The sequence below is a fragment of the Tamandua tetradactyla genome, chromosome 15 (genome assembly GCF_023851605.1).
Source record: "Tamandua tetradactyla isolate mTamTet1 chromosome 15, mTamTet1.pri, whole genome shotgun sequence".
NCBI lineage: Eukaryota > Metazoa > Chordata > Mammalia > Pilosa > Myrmecophagidae > Tamandua > Tamandua tetradactyla.
In genome coordinates this window covers 54,326,518-54,346,149 of record NC_135341.1, presented here as the reverse complement: position 1 = coordinate 54,346,149, position 19,632 = coordinate 54,326,518, and the positions used below count along the sequence as shown (strand labels likewise).

At 35.9% G+C, this 19,632-nt stretch overlaps 1 protein-coding gene across 10 annotated transcripts in view; it reads right to left on the bottom strand.

Moving 5' to 3' along the window:
• Positions 1-10,637: 10,637 nt before the first annotated feature.
• Positions 10,638-19,632, bottom strand: part of CLASP2 (cytoplasmic linker associated protein 2) — a 290,913-nt gene continuing 281,918 nt past the window's right edge. For 5 of the 10 annotated variants that reach the window (XM_077129874.1, XM_077129869.1, XM_077129871.1 and 2 more), the window contains 2 exons: positions 15,658-15,774; positions 10,639-12,650 (listed from right to left, as the gene is read on the bottom strand). In XM_077129874.1, coding sequence (XP_076985989.1) covers positions 12,564-12,650; positions 15,658-15,774 — 204 coding nt within the window. In that variant the 3' untranslated portion in view covers positions 10,639-12,563. Of the gene's footprint in view, positions 12,651-15,657; positions 15,775-19,632 lie in introns of all 10 variants that reach the window. The other 5 variants (XM_077129866.1, XM_077129868.1, XM_077129867.1 and 2 more) reach the window with 2 other exon arrangements.

Genomic DNA, 19,632 nt, shown 5'->3' with positions numbered 1-19,632 from the left:
TAATCAAGCTTCCGACCTACAGTGCTGAATAAGAATTAAAAGAAACAGCTGCCTCCAAAAAATGGGTCACAATTAAAACATGTTTTTTCTAGGATACAGAATACTTTTAAACCTGCACAATCAGTTATTCAAAAGATCTAAAGAGAAATTTTGAAAAGACATTTTTTTTAGGTGTTAATGAGCACCACATTTCACAAAAGGGGGAAACCCTAAAAATGTTCGTGTAGAATGAGAGCATTCATAGCACAGTGATTTAGTTTTCTGTTTCTGACCTCAGACAATATGGATTTAAAATTTGGTTACATAGTTTGGTGGCTGCATCAATAAATCCCTCTAAGTCTCAGCTTTTTATTCTGTAAATTGCGGATGATGATACCTGCCCTCTAGGATTGAAACTAAAAGTAATTTATTTAAAGCGCTTAAAGAAAACCTGGCACATTGGAAAAGAACAATCAATACAAACTATCCATGCTAAACTATAAAGCAGCAAAAAGGTCAGTGTAAAAGGTATAGAACAATTTTATTGTTTTAATGAGATTTGCATATTCTAAAGACTCACTGAACTAACTCATTCATGTATTCATTTACAAAACACATATTCATTAAGTACTTGCTATGATCTTCCAAATATTGTGCATGGTGTTAGAAAGACTTGTTTTGGTTTGTTAACACTGCCAGAATGCAATATACCAGAAATGGAATGGCTTTTAGAAAGGGGATTCACAAAGTTACAAGTTTGCAATTCTCAGACCATTAAAATGTCCAAACAAAGACATTCAGAGAAAGATACCTTGACTAAAGAAAGACCAATGCCTGTCTCGTGGGAAGGCATATGGATGGCATCTGTTGGTTCTTGTTCCCAGTTCCGTTGCTTCCAGCTTCTATTGTCAGTGGTTTCCTCTCTGAGCATCTGTGGGCCCTCATTTAGCTCCTCCAGGACACAATTCTGGGTTCTGGCTTGCTTAGCACCTCACGGGAAGGCATATGGTGATGTCTGCTGGACTCTGCATCTTGAAATGTCCGTGTCTAGGTGTCTGCTTTCTTTGTCGGCACTGCAAGCATTTCCAAATGTCTGCATCTCTGTTGGCTCTGAAGCAATCATCTTTTCTCCAAAATGCCTTCAGTTTTAAAGCCCCTGTAAGCTAATCAAGGCCCATCTTGAATGGGCTTGAGTCACATCTCCTGCTAACCAAAAGGCCAAACCCACAATTGGGTATGCCACAGCTCCATGGAATTAATCTAATCAAAAGGGTGCACATACAATTGAGTGGGTCAATCTCCATGAAACAATCTATCAAACTTCCACCTTACAGATGTTGGGTGACTGGAGCTGGAGGGATACAGATTGTGCAGCAGGACTGAATATAAAGGCTCGGAGGTGGACGGCACAGCACTACCTAACTGTAATACAATTGTGTTGGAACACTGAGTGAAGCTGAATGTGAGTATGATGGAGGGAGGAGGGTTGGGGGCATAAATGAAATCACAAAGAGGGATGGATGGTGAAGATTGAGATGGTGTGGTCTGGGCATGCCTAGAGTGTATAATGATAATGACTAAATGTACAGATTTTGGAATGTTTTTGCATGGGGAGGAATGTAGGAGTGTCATTGCTGTGGGGCACTGAAAATAGATGGCAATTAATATTCTAGAATTTCAACTTATGTGTGAGACTAAATAAAAAAATGTCTAGTTGGTATAAAATTTGTGTTTTGACTGGTGCATCTCCTAATATAACTTATGTAGATAGTTGGTTGGGCAACATGAGTGCATGGAACCTTGGGTAGGACATTAGATTTTGTTGGTCAGGAGTGAGGCCCCAATGAATTCCAGAGTGATTTGATTGGTGAGTGGAAGGGTGTGTGCAGAGTCGCCTTCGGGGAGTGGTGGGAGCAGGGGAGAATTCAACCTCCCCAAGTTGAATTATTGATATTCTCGCAGGCAGTGCAGATGGCCAGGGCTGTGGGCTGAGCCCCCAGTCTTGGAGTTTGTTCACATGGAGCTTGGCCCCACAGGGGATGGGTCAAGCCTGCTTAAAATTGGACCAGGAGAGCCTCTTTTGTTGCTCGGGTGTGGCCTCTGTCTCCAGCCAATACAACTAGCAAACTCACCACTCTCCCCCTGTCTGTGTGGGACATGAATCCCAGGGGTGTGGACCTTCCTGGCAACGTGGGACAGAAATCCTGGAATGAGCAGAGACTCAGCATCAAGGGATTAAGAAAGCCTTCCTGATCAAGGGTAGGGGTGTGAGATGAGATGGAGTGTCAACGGCTGTGAGATGCCAAACAGAGTCGAGAGGTTATCCTGGAGGTTATTCTTATGCATTAAGTAGATATCACCTTGTTATCCAAGATGTGGTGGAGAGGCTGGAGGGGACTGTTGAAGGTGTGGAGCTGTGTTCCAGTGGCCATGTTTCTTGGTGATGATTGTGTGATGGCGTGGCTTTCGCGGTGTGACTGTGTGGTTTTGGAGGCCTTGTGTCTGGTGCTCCTTTTGTCCACCTTGTCGGCAGATGAGTAGAACATACGGAATGGAGGTGGATGATGGGGGGAACAGATGTTAATGTGGATTCGGTTTGAGATGCTGGTGGTCGGTGGGAGGGGGGGAGGGGTATGGTATGTAAAATTCTTTTTTCTTTTTCTATTTTTGTTTTATTTTTCTGTTGTCTTTTTGTTTCTTTTTCTGAATTGGTGCAAGTGTTCTGGGGGGTGATCATGGTGGTGAACGTGCAGCTGTGTGATGATGTTGTGGGTTGCTGATTGTATATGCAGAACGGAATGAGCATGTGTTAGGGATGTTTGTGTTTCTTTCTTGTAATTTTTTTAATTAATAAAAAATTATTAAAAAAAATTTCCACCTTACAATATTAAATCAGGATTAAAGGATATAGATTTTCTGGGGTACACAACACTTTCAAACCAGCACACACATAAATGGTTAAAAAAAAAAAGCCTGCAGTTAGCAAATTAAATGCTGGGTTTATGATAGGATAGGTTCAGGTATGGGAAAGGGTAAATAACTGAGTTTGAGGGAAGATGGGAGCAGCCCAGCTGGGATACTTGGATGGCTATTGCCACAGCCTAAGACAATAGTGCTAAAGGCCACGTGTGGAGTGTCAGGCTGTGCTCAAGAAACAGACATTATTTCATTTAGCCCAATAATTGGATGTTTCAAGTGCTGCTGTTTTTGTAGTTCTGTAGATGCAGAAATCAAGGCTTTGATAAATAATATAACTTGACCTAGTGGTGGAAACAGATTCATTCTTGAGCGGGTTCATTAGCATAACCCATACTCTTAACCACTCTATTTCATATTTATACCTTCCTTGGGTAGGTGAGGAAATCTGTAGGCCACATACCAAGTTCTTGATGCACGAGCCGAAGGCAAAAGTGATGATGAGAGATAGAGGGTGGTAAATATACCTATGGTATAAACCTTAATGAATATAGGATTTAGGGAAAGTGGATCTATATGCCAAAGAGAGAAAAACAAAAAGGTAGACCAATGGTGAAGTCAGAGTCAGTGAAACTGAAATTAGGGACAAAGTGGGCAGAGAGAGAGAATGGAAGCAAATAAAAAAATTTACAATTCCAGTGGGCAGCACTCTCAACACAATTGTTTATATTTAAATGCTTTTATATTTTGACCACATCTTAATGACTATCAAGTTTTCAATGCTGGCAAACCTACTGTAAGACCATTCTTCTGGGTACCCTTAGTTACCTGCCGCTGACCAGGAGTAAACATCGCTGTAAGGACTTCTCACCTCTGGAATTATACATGAGTTCTCTGTAATAAATATAATAATGAATGAAAAAATAAAATGAAATAAAAAGAAAAAATTGAGGTACAAACGTAGCATTTGACTGAGACTTCAGAATGGAGTAGTTTTAGAAGAAAATTGGACAGATTGGGTTGGATTGGGGACCAGTGACGTGATAAGCGTTACCCAGAAGTGAGGTCAGGATTGTTCACTTTTCAACATTAGTGTAAAAAAATGATTTAATGGTTTTAAACTGGGCTATATTACCATAGAGGAGCTGTCCATGGCAACTCCTTTGCTTTACTACACTATTAACATTTTGGACTTGATATTTGTTGTGAGGGACTGTCTGGTGAATTGTAGAATGTTTACCAGCTTCTATCCATGGCCTCTATCCCACCAGCTGTCAGTACCACTTCTTCCAACTGTGACAACCAAATATGCCTGTGGGCTTTGCCCAATGTCTGGCAAAATTGTCCATGGTTGAGGACCATTGTCATTGAGAGTAAGAAGAAAAGTATATTCCTTGTTTTGTTGAAGTAATCCAACCCCCATTTTAAGTCTCTACTCTGACCTAAACCTTGATAAAAATTGCTTATGTAAGTTTTGCTTTAGACTAAAATCAAGAGATTGTCAAGAAATTTCTTTTTTGCATTTACTTCCAATAAAATAACATATATGCACAGAAGGGCGAATATACTGCTGTAAGAATCTAACATCAAACACTGAATGAATACAAGGAGACCAGGGCTGCACACAAGGCAGGCTGGTCGGGAGGGTTTGCTAGGAGAAGCATCACTGGGCATTTTGCTATCCCAAGATACATGCTGGCCTCTCTTGCACCATTCCCATTTCTGAGGTTACATTAATGCATTTCTCCCATTATCAGATCCACAACTACATATTTACACCATATAGAGTATGGGAGTGTCAGATGCACAGCATTAGCAGTAGCAAACGAGTAAAGGAAATCAGAACCAGATTAGTAGAGGGCAATATGTAGAACACTGTACTCTAAAAATATCTCACTTAAGGTTTTCAGATTATGTAAAATTGAAGCACTCACAAATTTAATTCTAATGATGTTATTCTTCTGGTTAAATCTTCAGTGAACTCCTCCTATTACTCCATCTTGGGTTGTTCCCCCACTGGTATCCTATGCTCCAGCAAAACTAAGCTGTGTAAATATGACAAGTTGAAGAGATAGAAAAGGATATGTTCAGTTTGAGAAAGAATATTCAATACTATAATTATATATTAACAAAAGAAAAACATTTTTGAAATACAAAACACCGAAAGAAAAGCAATATACAAGTTTTCTTGGTTACAGGGATGCACAGATTTATTTTTTGTGGCAGATATGTTTAAAGAAGAGCAGAGAGAGTGACATTTTTTTATACTTATGGAAAGAAAAAAAAACATGGTTAAAATTTCAAAAACATGCCCTAACATCTCATACATGGTTGCTCTGCTACTTTTGGTTACTTCTACTGTCCCCACCTAATAACCCTTAATGTGTCTCACATTCAGCCTTTAGACTAAGATTAATTATCACTTCTTCTAGGAAGCCTTTCATGATTACCCCCTATACCACATCTCCCCTCAAGTCCCATCATAGCACCCTGTGTTTCTCATTGTACTAACAACACAATATTGCTTTACTCTGTTTCCTGAAGTGTATTGCACTGAAGAATGGGGGTAAACTTGAAATCCTGTTTTATTTTCCTGTTCTTTTTAGATTACAATTATTGGAATAATTTAAATCCAGCTATTTAAGCCATTAGAATATCTTCAAATAAGCATTGACTTTTTATATTTAGCAATTTTATTTTGAAGCCATCTTTAAAATTGCTAGTATAAAATAATGGGAGACTTCCGGGAAGATGGCCGACTAGAGCAACTTCAGATTAGCCCTGCTCCATGGAAAAGTTAGAGGGACAGGAGGGTGACTGAGGCAGCAATTCAGAAGTGTGACTGACCTGGGAGAGCCTTCAGCACCACATGTGGCAGCCCTGGTTACAGAGGCCGAGGAACTGAGAAGAAGAAAATACAGAGGTGTGGAGCTGCAGAGCCCATGGGAGTACACGGACAGGAACACAGGACTAGGAAGTAAGCCAGGCTACGTTCCTTGGGCATGCTACCCTCACCACCTCAGCCCTGTGACCGGCAACTCACCCCAAACTCCATGCACCTGAACCCTGTCACTTGCTCCCATCCCCTGTGCTCCAGGTACCCCCACCCCACCAGCCCCCAGTACATGTACTTGCCCCTCACCCCCACCCCAAGTGCAGGCCAACCCTCCTCTCCTGCACCCCTTCCAAGTACTATATCCACCCCCCCCCCCCCCCCCCCCCCCGTTTCCTGCATGCTGTTGCCAGCGTATAATGGTTGTGGGCAGTAACCTCCATACCTAGGTTATCCCCGCCCCTTGCCCCAACCCACCCATAAACACAAGGCCTTAAACTACTGAAAGAAATCAATTCCCAAAGTAAATCAATCAAGATATTTCCATGTGTTGAAGACAGCAGAAGATCACTAAGCATATCACAATGCAGACAGATATAGCCCTGCCTAATGGCCAAATTAAAACACAAGAGGAGACACAGATGTTGGAACACCTAATCAAAGATGTTCACACAACTCTACTTAATAAAATAAGTGGGATAGCAAATGACACATAGGAGATCAAGAAGAGAGAAGAAGAGCACAAAGAGGAATTTGAAAGAATAAATTGAAAAATAGTGGATACCATGAAAATTAAAGACTCTGCTGACTAAATAAAAAACATACTAGAGGCACACAACACCAGATCTGAAGAGACGGAAGAAAGAATAAGTGATAAAGAGGCAGGATAATTGACATAGAAGACTCGAAACAGCACATGGCAAAAAAGATGGAAAAAACTGAATGAGAACTCAGGAAAACGATAGATAAAACAAATCGCACAAACATAAGAACCACTGGTGTCTCAAAAAGAGAAGCGAGGAGGAAAGGGCTAGGAAGAGTAGTTGAGGATATAATGGGGGAAATCTTCTCAACCCTCATAAAGGACATAAACATACAAGTCAAAGAAAGCCAAAGACCTCTAAACAGAATAAATCCAAATAGGCCTTTCCCAAGGCACATACTAATGAGTCTGTCAAATGTTGAAGAGAAGCAGAATATCCTGAAAGCAGCAAGAGAAAAATAATCTATGATATACAAGGGAAATTAATTAAGACTGAGTTCAGACTACTCAATTAGCAACCTGGAGGTCAGAAGGTGGTGGTATGATATATTCAAGATCCTGAAAGAGAAAGACGTCCAGCCAAGAATTCTGTACCCAGAAAAATTATCCTTACAATTGAGGGAGAGATTAAAGTTTTCACAGGCAAAGAAGTCCTGAAAGAATTTGTCAACAAGAGACTGGCCCTACACAAAATACTAAAAGGGGTTCTGCCTGCTGAAAAAAAAGACAGGAGAAGGAGGCCTGGAACAGGGCACAGAATTGAAGAGTACAACTAAGGGTAATTTAAAGAATACAAAGAGAAAGAGGGAAAAGTATATATAGATCTGACAAATATAATAAAAAAAGATAAGATGGTGGAATCAAGAAATACCTTTTCAGTAATAACTTTGAATGTTAACGGAATAAATTTACCAATTAAAAGATAGAGATTGGCAGAATGGATTAAGAAACATAATCCAGCTATATGCTACATACAAGAGATTCATCTTAGACACAAGGATACAAATAGATTGAAAGTGAAAGGATGGAAAAAGATTTTCACACAAGTTGTAACCAAAAGAAAGCTGGAGCAGATACACTAATATCAGGCAAAAAAGACTTTAAATATTAAGATATCATAAGAGACAAAGAAGTCTGCTACAAAAAGGAACAATGTCATGAGGCATGCAATGATGTGAATGAACATGTGGGACATTTGGTGAGACAAAATAAACCAGAAACAAAAGAAAACAATGGCATGATCACCTTTAGAAAATGCTTATAAGAAAACAGAGGACTAGATTGTAAACTTTTAGGGCAAACACACTAAGTCCGGATCAGTGATTATTATTCCTGGATTTTGAGAGGCTGTTTTATACATATATGACCTGATATTTAGAGATAAGAACGAAGCTGAATAGGTTGGGGTTAAAGTAATTCAGAACATAGAGGTAAGGAAGATAGTGTCTATATTTTAGAACCACACATACTCTTTTGAGACCAATGGAAGAAAGGTTTATTTGATCTGGAACTGAAATTTTCTGTAGTGCATAATCTCATTCAACCTATCTGTATACCTCAATTGAATAACTGAAACACAGGAAGCACAGAATAAGGGGTCCTTTTATCCTGCATAGATTATTTTAAGGCCTGGAAACATCCTAGAGTACATACAGCAGATCATCAAAAAGTACTGGCAAAGTCCCCGGAGGGAGGGGAGAAAGACTATGGAACTATTAAACCTTACCATCAGGGAACCTCTGATAATGTCAAACTTTAGGGATACTCAAATCATAGACCATGCCCTCGATCATAAGGCTTACTCTGGTGAAGCTTATGTAGGTAGCGGAGAAGCTTAGACTACCTATAGGCATGCCTAAGAGTTACTTTTGGAGGAACTCTTTTGTTGCTCAATTGTGGTCTCTCTCTCTCTAAGCCCAACTCTGCAAGTGAAATCATTGCCCTCCCCACTATGTGGGACATGACATCCAGGGGTGAAAGTCTCCCTGGCAATGTGGGAGATGACTCCTAAGGATGAATCTAGACCTGGCACTGTGGGATCAACAATTACATTCTGACCAAAATGGGAAAAAGAAGTGTAATTAATAAAGTATCAGTGGCAGAGAGAGAGTTCAAATAGAGTTGAGAAGCTACTCTGGAGGTTGCTCTTATGAAAGCTTCACGTAGACCTTGCTACCTATCATAACCTGCCAACCCATAACCAGGACCATTCCAGCCAATCCTTAAGAACCCCTAGGGCAATATATAAGATTCTACAAGGTTTCCATGCACTAGAGTAACTTTCCAGAAACCTACAATCTCCAGATGCATCCCTGGTTCAGTTAACCCCTGAAACCTAGCCCAGCCTCTCCAGAACATCAGATAATTTCATCTCCCTACCCCATATTAGTGACAGACCCTTTCAATATAAAAAATTTAGAATTGCAATAGCCCAAACAACCCTAAAGAGAGGTACGGAAAAATCAGAGGTTATGGTGGAATTATTCATAGAAGATAGGACTTAACAAATGACTATGAATGCTGAATCATTAAATTGATATCTCTTTTAGTCTCCAGTATTTTAGAGCAGCTAGAAGTAAAAACCTAAAATTGTGAAATTATAACCCATGTCAAACTCTGAAACATGTTCTACAACTAATTGTGGTGCTGTGCTTTGAAATTTATAGCCTTTTTGTATATATGTTATTGTTCACAAAAAAAGTTGATTGTGATGATAAAAAGTATTTAAGCCCTGTAGCCTCCTATATTCTGGAGCAGCTAGAAGGAAAAATATGAAAGGATCATATGGTAGCCCATGACAAACTCTGCGATCTATCCTGTAACCACTTTTTAAAGAGTGCTTTGAAAACTATTGCTTTTTTATTTCTTTGCTTTGTATGTATGTTATACTATACAATAAAAAAGTTAAAAAAAACAGTAATGGGAGATATACCAACGATGTAGCTCTTTGTTATAAGAACATTCCATGAAGATCAACCACCCAAGATTACACTGCATACTCATGATGGAATACTTTACTGCCATTAGAAGTCACCATGCAGAAGAACAAAGACAGGATTAGTGTAGTCAAATGTATTATTAAATACATACATAGAAAAATGGAAACATTCAAAATGTTGGCTAATTCTAATGCTATCACTCTTTGGGTTAATACAATTTAATGTTTACCAACAGTTTTCAGTATTAAATCAAACTCATTACCTTAGTTATCCACAAAATAAAAGATTATCTTCAAGTGGTGATGTGGTAATTTTGCTTTTCTTCTTCAGCCTTTCATTATTTTCCAAATATTCTACAATAAAGATAGAGAACTTTTTAACTGATAAATTTGTGTTTTTACAGCTGAACTCTAGACCTTTTTTTGCCACAGCTGCAAAACAGTACTGATTAACTGCAATAAAAGAAACTAAAACAATACAGAGGAGCAAAGATATAACGAATTAAGAAAACTCATGTATTATGGAGTAATAGACTAATTCTCATTTCTGTGTACCGTAAATATTATTCTAAATTAACAAGCAAAAAAAAACATATGAATTTATAAATATATCTGATATGATATAAAATCCCATTATCATAAGACATAACTTGATGGGAAAAAGTACAAAATATGAAGGATCACTGCAAACAAACTCTACATTTGAATTCTCAAGTTAAAATTGTATCTTACTTGAAAATGTCAGTTCTATTATGGATTTTGTAAACCCAGAATAAACAAACCCATCTCAGTATCTGGAACTTATGTACGTTTAATTAGTCCTGACCAGTACGGAAAATGAATGACACTAATAGCAGTTCAGGGGAAAAAAGCAGGAGACAAAATTTTAAAAATAGCTGTTTATGACCTTTAATAGCTGACATCTGAGTATGTTTCTGGAATGAACAAATGAAGGGTACACAGCACCATAAGATATTTTTTTTCGTGTTTTTATATATTGACTTACACTAAGTAACCTGAAACCAAACTTTTCTATACTTAATTCATTCATTTCTTGAGTGCCTGGTTTAGATGCCAAATGCTTGATCTAATTTTTCAAAGAGTTATTATTCAGTTTATTTTACACTACTTAGTTGTCAACTGTAGTAAAAGCAGGACCTTAAAGCAGATGTTAAAATTAAATTTTAAACCAACATTTTGATTGAATGATTAAAAAAATATATGAAAGGTCATGGTACATGAAACACTACCAGAAGAGTTCAATGTTTAAAATGTCTTATCTTCTTAAAGATAAGCTATAATATACATATGATTATACAGCTATATACATTTAATCGTTGTTCCTACTCCTGACAAATCTTTTTTCTTCAGAGGCACTTATAAAATTCATGAGAGAACACTACCAGTGATTCAGGACCTTCTAAGGTAAAAACAAACAAAAAACAAAAACACCATGAGACAGAAAAACAGCAGATATACATTATTTTTTTCAAGTAATGTTATGTACAGTTTTATTGCCAGTATATGCACAACAGTAAGCATAGAACTATAAATACACAATGTAATTAACAGTAAAAAACAAAATCGTTACAGGTAACAGAGACGGATATGGAGAAACTATTTTCCTGCTGCTAGAACAGAAACAAAGGAAGGTAAAAGCCAATGCAAATCACCCCTTCGGTACTCTTGTCTTAAATTCTTTACATACATTTCTACATTTTTTCCAATTAAACAAAATACAGATAACTCTGCAACAATGGCAAATTGCTTTCCTAGCTCTTTGCCTTTCCAGTCAAATTCACTCTATGTTAGGATTGAAAAAAAAAAAGTTAAGATGTGAAATCACTAGCATCCTGGCTCCAAATCATCTAATTTGCCTTTCACCAAAATCAGTAACTTTTGAAAGTAGCTGCACATGAAAAGAACAGATGTAGTAAAAGGTGATTTTAAAAAAATAGTAAAAAATGTAACATAAAATCACCACTTAAGTAGTTTTCCAGAAGAAAGGCATAAGCAGCAGCTCAGTCAAAAGTGTTAGCCCTGAAGAGGTAGAGAATTTGAGCCGATTATAAAAGCCTTGGCACCATCTTCTCTCTCATCAGGATCAATGTTTTCAAGTAAGACAATTTCATGGTAAAAGGAAACCAGGTTCCACCATTTAAAGAAAAGGTGCTGGTTGATTCCCATGTCTCAGTTATTAGTTTATTATTAAATGAGAAACAGAAGACGGTCAAGGACACACATGCACTTGATTTTATTTTTTGTCTGTTTCCATTATCAAGTTTATTTATAAGTGAATTTGATATTAATAAATACCAAAAAAAGAGCATCATTCACAACAAAGATAAACAAACCAAAAACCCTGCAATAAAACCTTCTATTTTAATAAGTGTCAAGAAAAACACAGGCAGATGATTTGGTGCAGCTTTTCTTAAGGGATCATAGAGGGGAGATGGTTTTAAATAAAGACGGCAAGATTAAAAACCAACAAACAATATCAGGTTTACAGATCTGGCTGATTCTGTAACATTTGTCTTAGAGGTTTTAGTTTTCAAACTATGGATCACCCCAAAGAAGTTGCAACTAATGACATGTATCACCATCACACCAACAGAGTCCAGCTGCAGTTCAAATTAGTCCTGCTTCTACATCATTTCAATATTTCTAGCATAGGACATGATACGGAACAAAACTCAAAGTAGCAATAAAAATATTATTCTGCAGTTGAATAAAGGCAAAAAAAAAAAAAGATGCAGACTGTTAAACGTTTAAAGCTTTAAGCATTCCTGTTTAACCAGCATTTAAAAAAATGTATACAATCATAACACTGGCAAAGGTTAATGGGAAGACAAAGAAGTACAGGAATGTGAAATGATGAATTAGGTTAAAAATTACTTTGTATTGATCAACTGATGTTAATACTGCTTTTTCTTGAATTTGGAATAACTATCAAAAAAGTTACATGCAGACTGAGGAGAGCCCTCTATTACAGAAAATACAAAACAAAACAAAATAAAAACAAAAACTGGTAAACAATATAAGTTCTAAAAGACATATTGAAAATTTCCTTCCATTGATGAGGGTGGTCTGTCTGTCCTTTCTTTGAGAGACCTGGTTCACTGTGATCACATTTATTAACTTTGTCCAGAAACATCAGTAGTTGGATCAGCAACTCCAGGTCCTGTCTGTGCACGTTTGATGTATAGATTCAGTAGCTTCATCTGCAGATTCAAGCAAAAAAATATGTCATCTAAGGGGGAACTCTGAAGCCTGCAAGCTGCTCATGATTGCAAGATGCTCATTTAAAAAAACTATACGCAAAATGTGAGCTTTGAAAGATTTTAGACTGTGAGGTTATAATGCTCAAATTATTGTTGATATTTAATTATGAAAAAGATTAAGTCTCAGAGTTTGTGTATAACTGAGTATTCTAGCACATCTTTAAAACAATGTTGTGACAGCATATAAAACATTAAACTAAATTTAGTGGGCCAGGACAGAATTTAAGTCCTTGGGTTCCAGGACCCACGCCTTCAGACCACTATGCTACTGCCATTAAACTTAAGAATGTTTTTCATCTCTCTGGATCTGTTTACAGTCTTTACCTGTATGAGATCATACTTTCACAAAGTTTGTAATCATTGCATAAATAATTCTGCATTCTACTTTTCTTCATCTAATGCTATTTCCAAATATTTTCCCCATCTTGCTACTGTTTTCACATGTAATGTTATCACTTTAGATGCCTAATGTTCTGATAAGATTAATTTTAAATTTTCTACAGACAACTCTGGATTATCACAAAAGTTGCATTACTTTTTCCGTGAAAACCACTTTGTTGTTGCAGATTTGCTTTTTAACATTAACTCTTTGATCTAAGAGTTTTTTTTTTAATCTGGTGGCCATGGGACTCAGGGGCTGACTGTACCCTCTGAAATTGCATGTAAATTTTTATGTATGTATTTTTTTGGGGGGAAAAGAACTTATTGAAATCTCAAAGTGGTATCAATTCAGACAGGATTAATAATCACTGGTTCATTTTATCTTATTTAGGAGTTAAATATTAGGTGTACAAACTGAACTAATTTCCTTTATGGTTTATTTGTTTAGAATCAACCAGTGAACAACAGCTTGTGATGTCACTGATTTGTTTAATAGTTTAAAATAACTTTGAAAATCGACTGGCAACAATTAAAGGGACCCAAGCTGAGGTCCTGAACATTAGGCTGTAATTCAAGAATTCTTTTTACTAAAAATTTTATTATGGTAACAGAGACGTACTATAAAATTTGTCATTTTTAACCATTTTTAAATGTACAATTCAATAGCATTAATTACATTTGTAATGTTGTGCAACCATCTCCACCTACTACCAAAACTTTTTATCATTCCAAACAGAAACTCTGAGCCCACTATGAAGTAATTCTCCATTGCTCTCTGTCTCCCCTTATTCCCTGATAATTTCAATTCGACTTTCTGTATTTGAGAACTTGTTTATTCTCATGTAAGTAGAATCATACTATTTGTCCTTTTCTTTCTGGCTTCTTTCATTTACTATAATGCTTTCAAGAATTATCCGTGTTATAGCATGTTTTACTCTGTATTTGCTATTTTAAGAAAAACTTTGACCGTAATAATGACGATCATTAAAATCAGGGGAAACTCTTTAAATGAAGGGAGTTCCTCCTCCTAACTGAGTCATAATACAACAATCGTTGTTAACCTTCAGCCCCTAAGAATAAATTTCAAGACTTTGGTAATAATAAAAAAATGAAAAAGACAGAATTTCATTTATTTATTTATTTTACGTCTTAAGAAGTACTCAGAAATTTCTTACTTATTTACTTTTATCTATTTTTTAAAATATTTTTTTGTAAACCTTAACAAACATACAACATTCTTGACATACAAACATTCTACACATGGTGTACAATCATTAGCTTAAGATATCATGACATAGTTGTGCATTCATCACCATGATCATTTTTTTGAATGAAAGAAATAAAAAAGAAAAAAGAAAAAACTCATATGTACCATACCCCTTTACCCCTCCTTCTCACTGACCACTAGTATTTCAATCTACTCAATTTATTTTAACCTTTGTTCCCTCTATTGTTTATTTTTTATCCATATTTTTTACTCAACTGTCCATACCCTAAATAAAAGGAGCATCAGACATAAGGTCTTCACAATCACACAGTTACATGATAAAAGCTGTATCATTATATAACCATCTTCAAGAAACATGGCTACTGGAACACAGCTTTACATTCTCAGGTACTTTCCTCTAGCCACTCTAATATACCATAAACTAAAAAGCAGATATCTATACAATGCGTAAGAATAACCTCCAAGATAACGTCTCAACTCTGTTTGAAATCTCTCAGTCACTGATACTTTATTTTGTCTCATTTCTTTCTTCCCCCTTTTGGTAGAGAAGGTTTTCTCAATCCCTTGATACTGACTCCCAGCTCATCCTAGGATTTCTATCCCATGTTGCCAGGGAGGTTTGCACGCATGGGAGTCATGTCCCACATAGAGGAGAGAAGGCAGTGAGTTTGATTGTTGTGTTAGCTTAGAGAGAGAGAGGTCACATCTGAGCAACAAAAGAGGTTCTCTAGGGGTGACTCTTAGGCCTAATTTTAAGTAGGCTTACCTTATCCTTTGCAGAGATAAGTTTCATAGGGGCAAACTCCAAGATTGAGGACTTGGCCTATTGATTTGGTTGCCTCCAGAAATTTCTATTTTAACATACCAAGTCAAATTGCACATTAATCTGGATCATAATAATAAGAATAAAAAGATTGAAGGAGAACAAATATTTAGTTATCATGGTTCTTAAAGAGAAAAGTGAAAGATGTTCAAGTGTTCCATATTTTTGGAGGTATAAAATAATCCATGAAAACATATAGACACAAGACTCTACTTAATTCTTAATTAAATTGCCTTTGGGGGTGAGGATTTGTGTGTGGAAGTGGTGAAGGAGACAGGGAGCTATTATGAATAACCAAAAGCTGCAGGCATTTTCTCTCAGAGCAATCTATTAGCCATTTTTCAAAACACGGACTTACCTGAGTGACAATTGCTAGAGTAGAAGAAACAGCCAAATGCAAGTTGGATGTTCAAAGCATGATTAACAAATTTAATCTTTAACACACATACACAAAACTAAAATGTTTAAAAGAACATATCACAGCCACCATTTTAAAACAAAGCAGGATCACTTACTTTACTGCCAGTGAGTTGACTGAGATGTGGTTTTAGTTCATCACCAATTACTGCATGAACAGCTACCAGGCAAAAGACACAAGCTTTCCGAACACTGCTCTCTGAATTATCATAACCCTAGGGAGAAAAGTCAATTATTAGCATTCCTGGGAGATCTGAGAAAATTACCTTTCCAACAAGGACAGAAAATGCACTACAAATATGATATCTAAAGCACAGTAAGGAGAGAAAATCTTGCTGACCTAGTTTTTCAAACCTTTTCTTGTCTGTCTCTCCTGCCACCTTTGCCTCTGTACCCTCATACTGCTATTACCCCTTTAAAACAAGTTCCTTCTTATTAGCCTGGAAAACCGCAATATTCTGATTCTGAGACTGTCCCCATGCCAATCCATTCTGGAAAAAGTTTTCAGATTAATCTTCCTAAAGTATTCTGCTTTAAGGACTTCAACAACTTCCTGAAATATTTTAAATTGATTATCTGAACGTACAGGTACATTTTACCCAGGAGACAACAGAAATCATTTGCACTAAAACCTTCGTCATTTTCTCTATTAAAAATTATTGCAAACAATCAATATCAACAAATATCCAGCTAAAAGAAATATATTCCTCATATCAAAGATCATTACATCAAACTAGGTTCATCTGATTTTCTCTCATCATTTTTATATAACTGCATTTATAATTTATTATACAAAATAAATTAATTTTTCTATATGGTTATGGTCCTCATAATAATGATCACTTTTTTCAGAAACTATGGATGAATTATATTTTATAAGCAGAGATATTAAAAACTTAAAATACTAAAAAAAACCTTAAAATACTATTCAATGTAAATAAAATCAACTTATAAAGAAATGGTTTGTTTAAACAAAACAGCAATTATACCTTAATGCAAAAATGTTTCAGTTCCAGAATATAACTTGTCACATCAAGTAAGGATAACAACTCCATAAGAGTATTGGAAAGGAAGAGGCACATATATTATTATTTAAAGATGATAAAATCCCATGCACTTAGTTACCCCAACTGAAAAACTCTGAAGTACTAATCAAATATTTCAAGGTGAAAAGATACAAATCAACATACAGAAAGTCTTAGTTTTCCTACAAACAAGTGATAACTAGTTAGAGGTGCAAAGGTAGGAAAGAACACATTTATAGTATGAAAAATCTTAAGAAAGTAAGGAATTTATATAACCGAAATTTCAAATCTTTCCTGATATCTACATCTATATATCTATCATCTCCCTACTTATCTATGCCATATTCCTAGAAAGGAAGATCAAATATTGTAAAGATGTCTTCTTACCACATCAGTTTATGGATTTGGTACAATTCCAATTAAAGACTCCAAATTATGTCTTTTGGAGTTTAACCATAAATTTTTTTTTTCTCTCATCCCTGGTATTCTTGAGAACCAGAATTATTATTCTTTTTTATAAATTTTAATTAATAAAACCAATCAACATACAATATGAACATTCGTTTTTTTTCCCATCACATAGTTGTATATTCATCATCATAACCATTTCTTAGAACATTTGCATCAATTCAGAAAAAGAAATAAACAGAAAACAAAAATTCATACATACCATACCCCTTACCCTTCCATTTCACTGATCACTACCATTTCAATCTACTACATTTATTTTAACATTTATTCCCCTATTATTTGTTTATTTTTAATCCATATGTTTTACTCATCTGTCCACCAGGTAGATAAAAGAAGCATCAGAATAGAAAGAATGTATTGAAAGGATAATGGAGGGAGGGAGATCAATAGATACTATATAGTGACTGGTAAAGAAAAATTGGCTGCCTGACTGATGGTGGGTCTGCCCATGCTTATAGCTGTTTTTCTTTCACCAATTTTTTTTTCATTTTTAGCGTTGTTTTATAGATATTTTAAGCATACACAAAAGTGAACAAAATAGTCTAATGACACAAATATGAAGAAAATCTTAAAACACCCATAACCACAACAGTATTCACACATAACAAAATTAGCAATAATTCTTTAATATCATCATCCTGTACTCAAATTTTCCCAGATGTCTCAATTACCTTTTTAAAGTTTTTATGATTCAGTTTCTAAATAAAGTCCACGTATTGCATTTGGTTGATATGGCTTTTTGTTTTCTGTCATTGTTTTACTGAGATATAATTACATAATATACCATTTCTCCATTTAAGGTATACAATTCGATGGTTTTAAGTATATTTATAGAGTTATGCAACCATCACCACAATCAATCTTAGAACATCTCCATAACCCCCAAAAGAAACCTGAACCACTTAGTTATCACCCTTTTCCCCAATCTCTCCATCCTCCCCAGCCCTAGGCAACCACTAATCTACTTTACTTTGCATCTGTCTCTATTTGCCTATTCTGGACACTTGATATACTTGGATATAAAGGGGGACAGGACAGGACGTCCTTTTCGACTGGTTTCATTCACTTAGCATAATGTTTTAAAAGGCTCATTCACGTTGTACATATATAAATATTTCACTCTTATCTGTGGCTGAGTAATATTTCCTTGTATGGATATAATGCATTTTTTAGGACATTTTTCATTGTAAAGAGTAACAAATATGCAAAAAAGCAATATATTTCAAAGTATATTCTAGCAAGTAGTTATAGAACACACTTCAAATAATGATAATACCACATTTTGTTTATCCATAATCAGTTGATGAACTGCTGGATTAACTTCACTTTTTGGTTATTCTGAAATATGCTGCTATGAATATTACTGTATGAGTTTTTGCATGGAATATATTTTCATTTCTCTTGGGCATATGTCTAGAAGTGAAAATGCTGGGTCATTGTTAATGATATGTTTAACCCTTTAAAGAACTGCCAGACTGTTTTCAAAGCTGTTGCACCATTATACATTTCCACCAGCAGTAAATATGGGGGTACCAATTTCTCCACACACTTGCCAACTTTTATTTTTATCTTTTTTTTTAATACCATTGTATTAGGTATGAAGTGATATCACATGTTGTTTTGATTTGCATATCCCTGGTAGCTAATGATGTTGAGCATTTTTTCATGTGCTTACTGACCATTCTCTTCTTTGGAGAAATGTCTAATCAGGTTTACATTAGTTTCCTGTGGCTACTATAACAAATTACTACAAACTGGGTAGCTTAAAACAAGAAAAATTTATTCCTTCAAAGTTCTGGAGAACAGAAGTCTGAAATCAATGCATTAGGAGGGTGAATTCGAGTAGAGAATCTCTTCCTTATCTCTTCAAGCTTTTGTCAGCTTCTCTCACACCTTGGTTTGAGGTCATATCACTCTAATCTCTCTATTTCCACATGATCTTCTCCTCTGTGTGTGTGTTGGGTCTCCCTCTACATTTTTCAGATAAGGACACTTCTGATGGCTTTAAGAGCCCATTCTGATAATACAAACTGCAAAGACCCTATTTCCAAATAAGGTAACATTTACAACTTCTAGGAAGTAGGACATGATACCTTCAGGGCCACATTTGTTCCACTACAAGATCCTTCACCCATTTCTAAACTAAATTCAATTAAATTGGGTTACTCACCATTTTATGATTAAATTGTAGTTTCCTTTATATATTCCAGAAACAAATCTCGTATCAGGTATATGATCTGTGACTATTTTCTTCCATTTTGCGGGCTGTCTTTTGCTTTCTTAATGGTGTCCTTTGAAGCATAGAAGTTTTTAATTTTGGTGATATCCAATTTACCTATTCATATTTTGTTGCAATTATGTGTGTGCTCTATTATTTAAGAAACCAGTGGCTAATCCAAGGTCACAGAGATTTATGCCTCTATTTTCTTCTGAGAGTTTTATAGTTTCAACTATTACATTTAGGTCTTTAATCAACTTTGAGTTAATTTTTTTTTTTAATTGAGGTGAGGGCCCCACATTGATCAAGATGGTAGAGTGAGAAGCTTTAGAGCTCCATTCCCCACAGAAGCTTTGAAC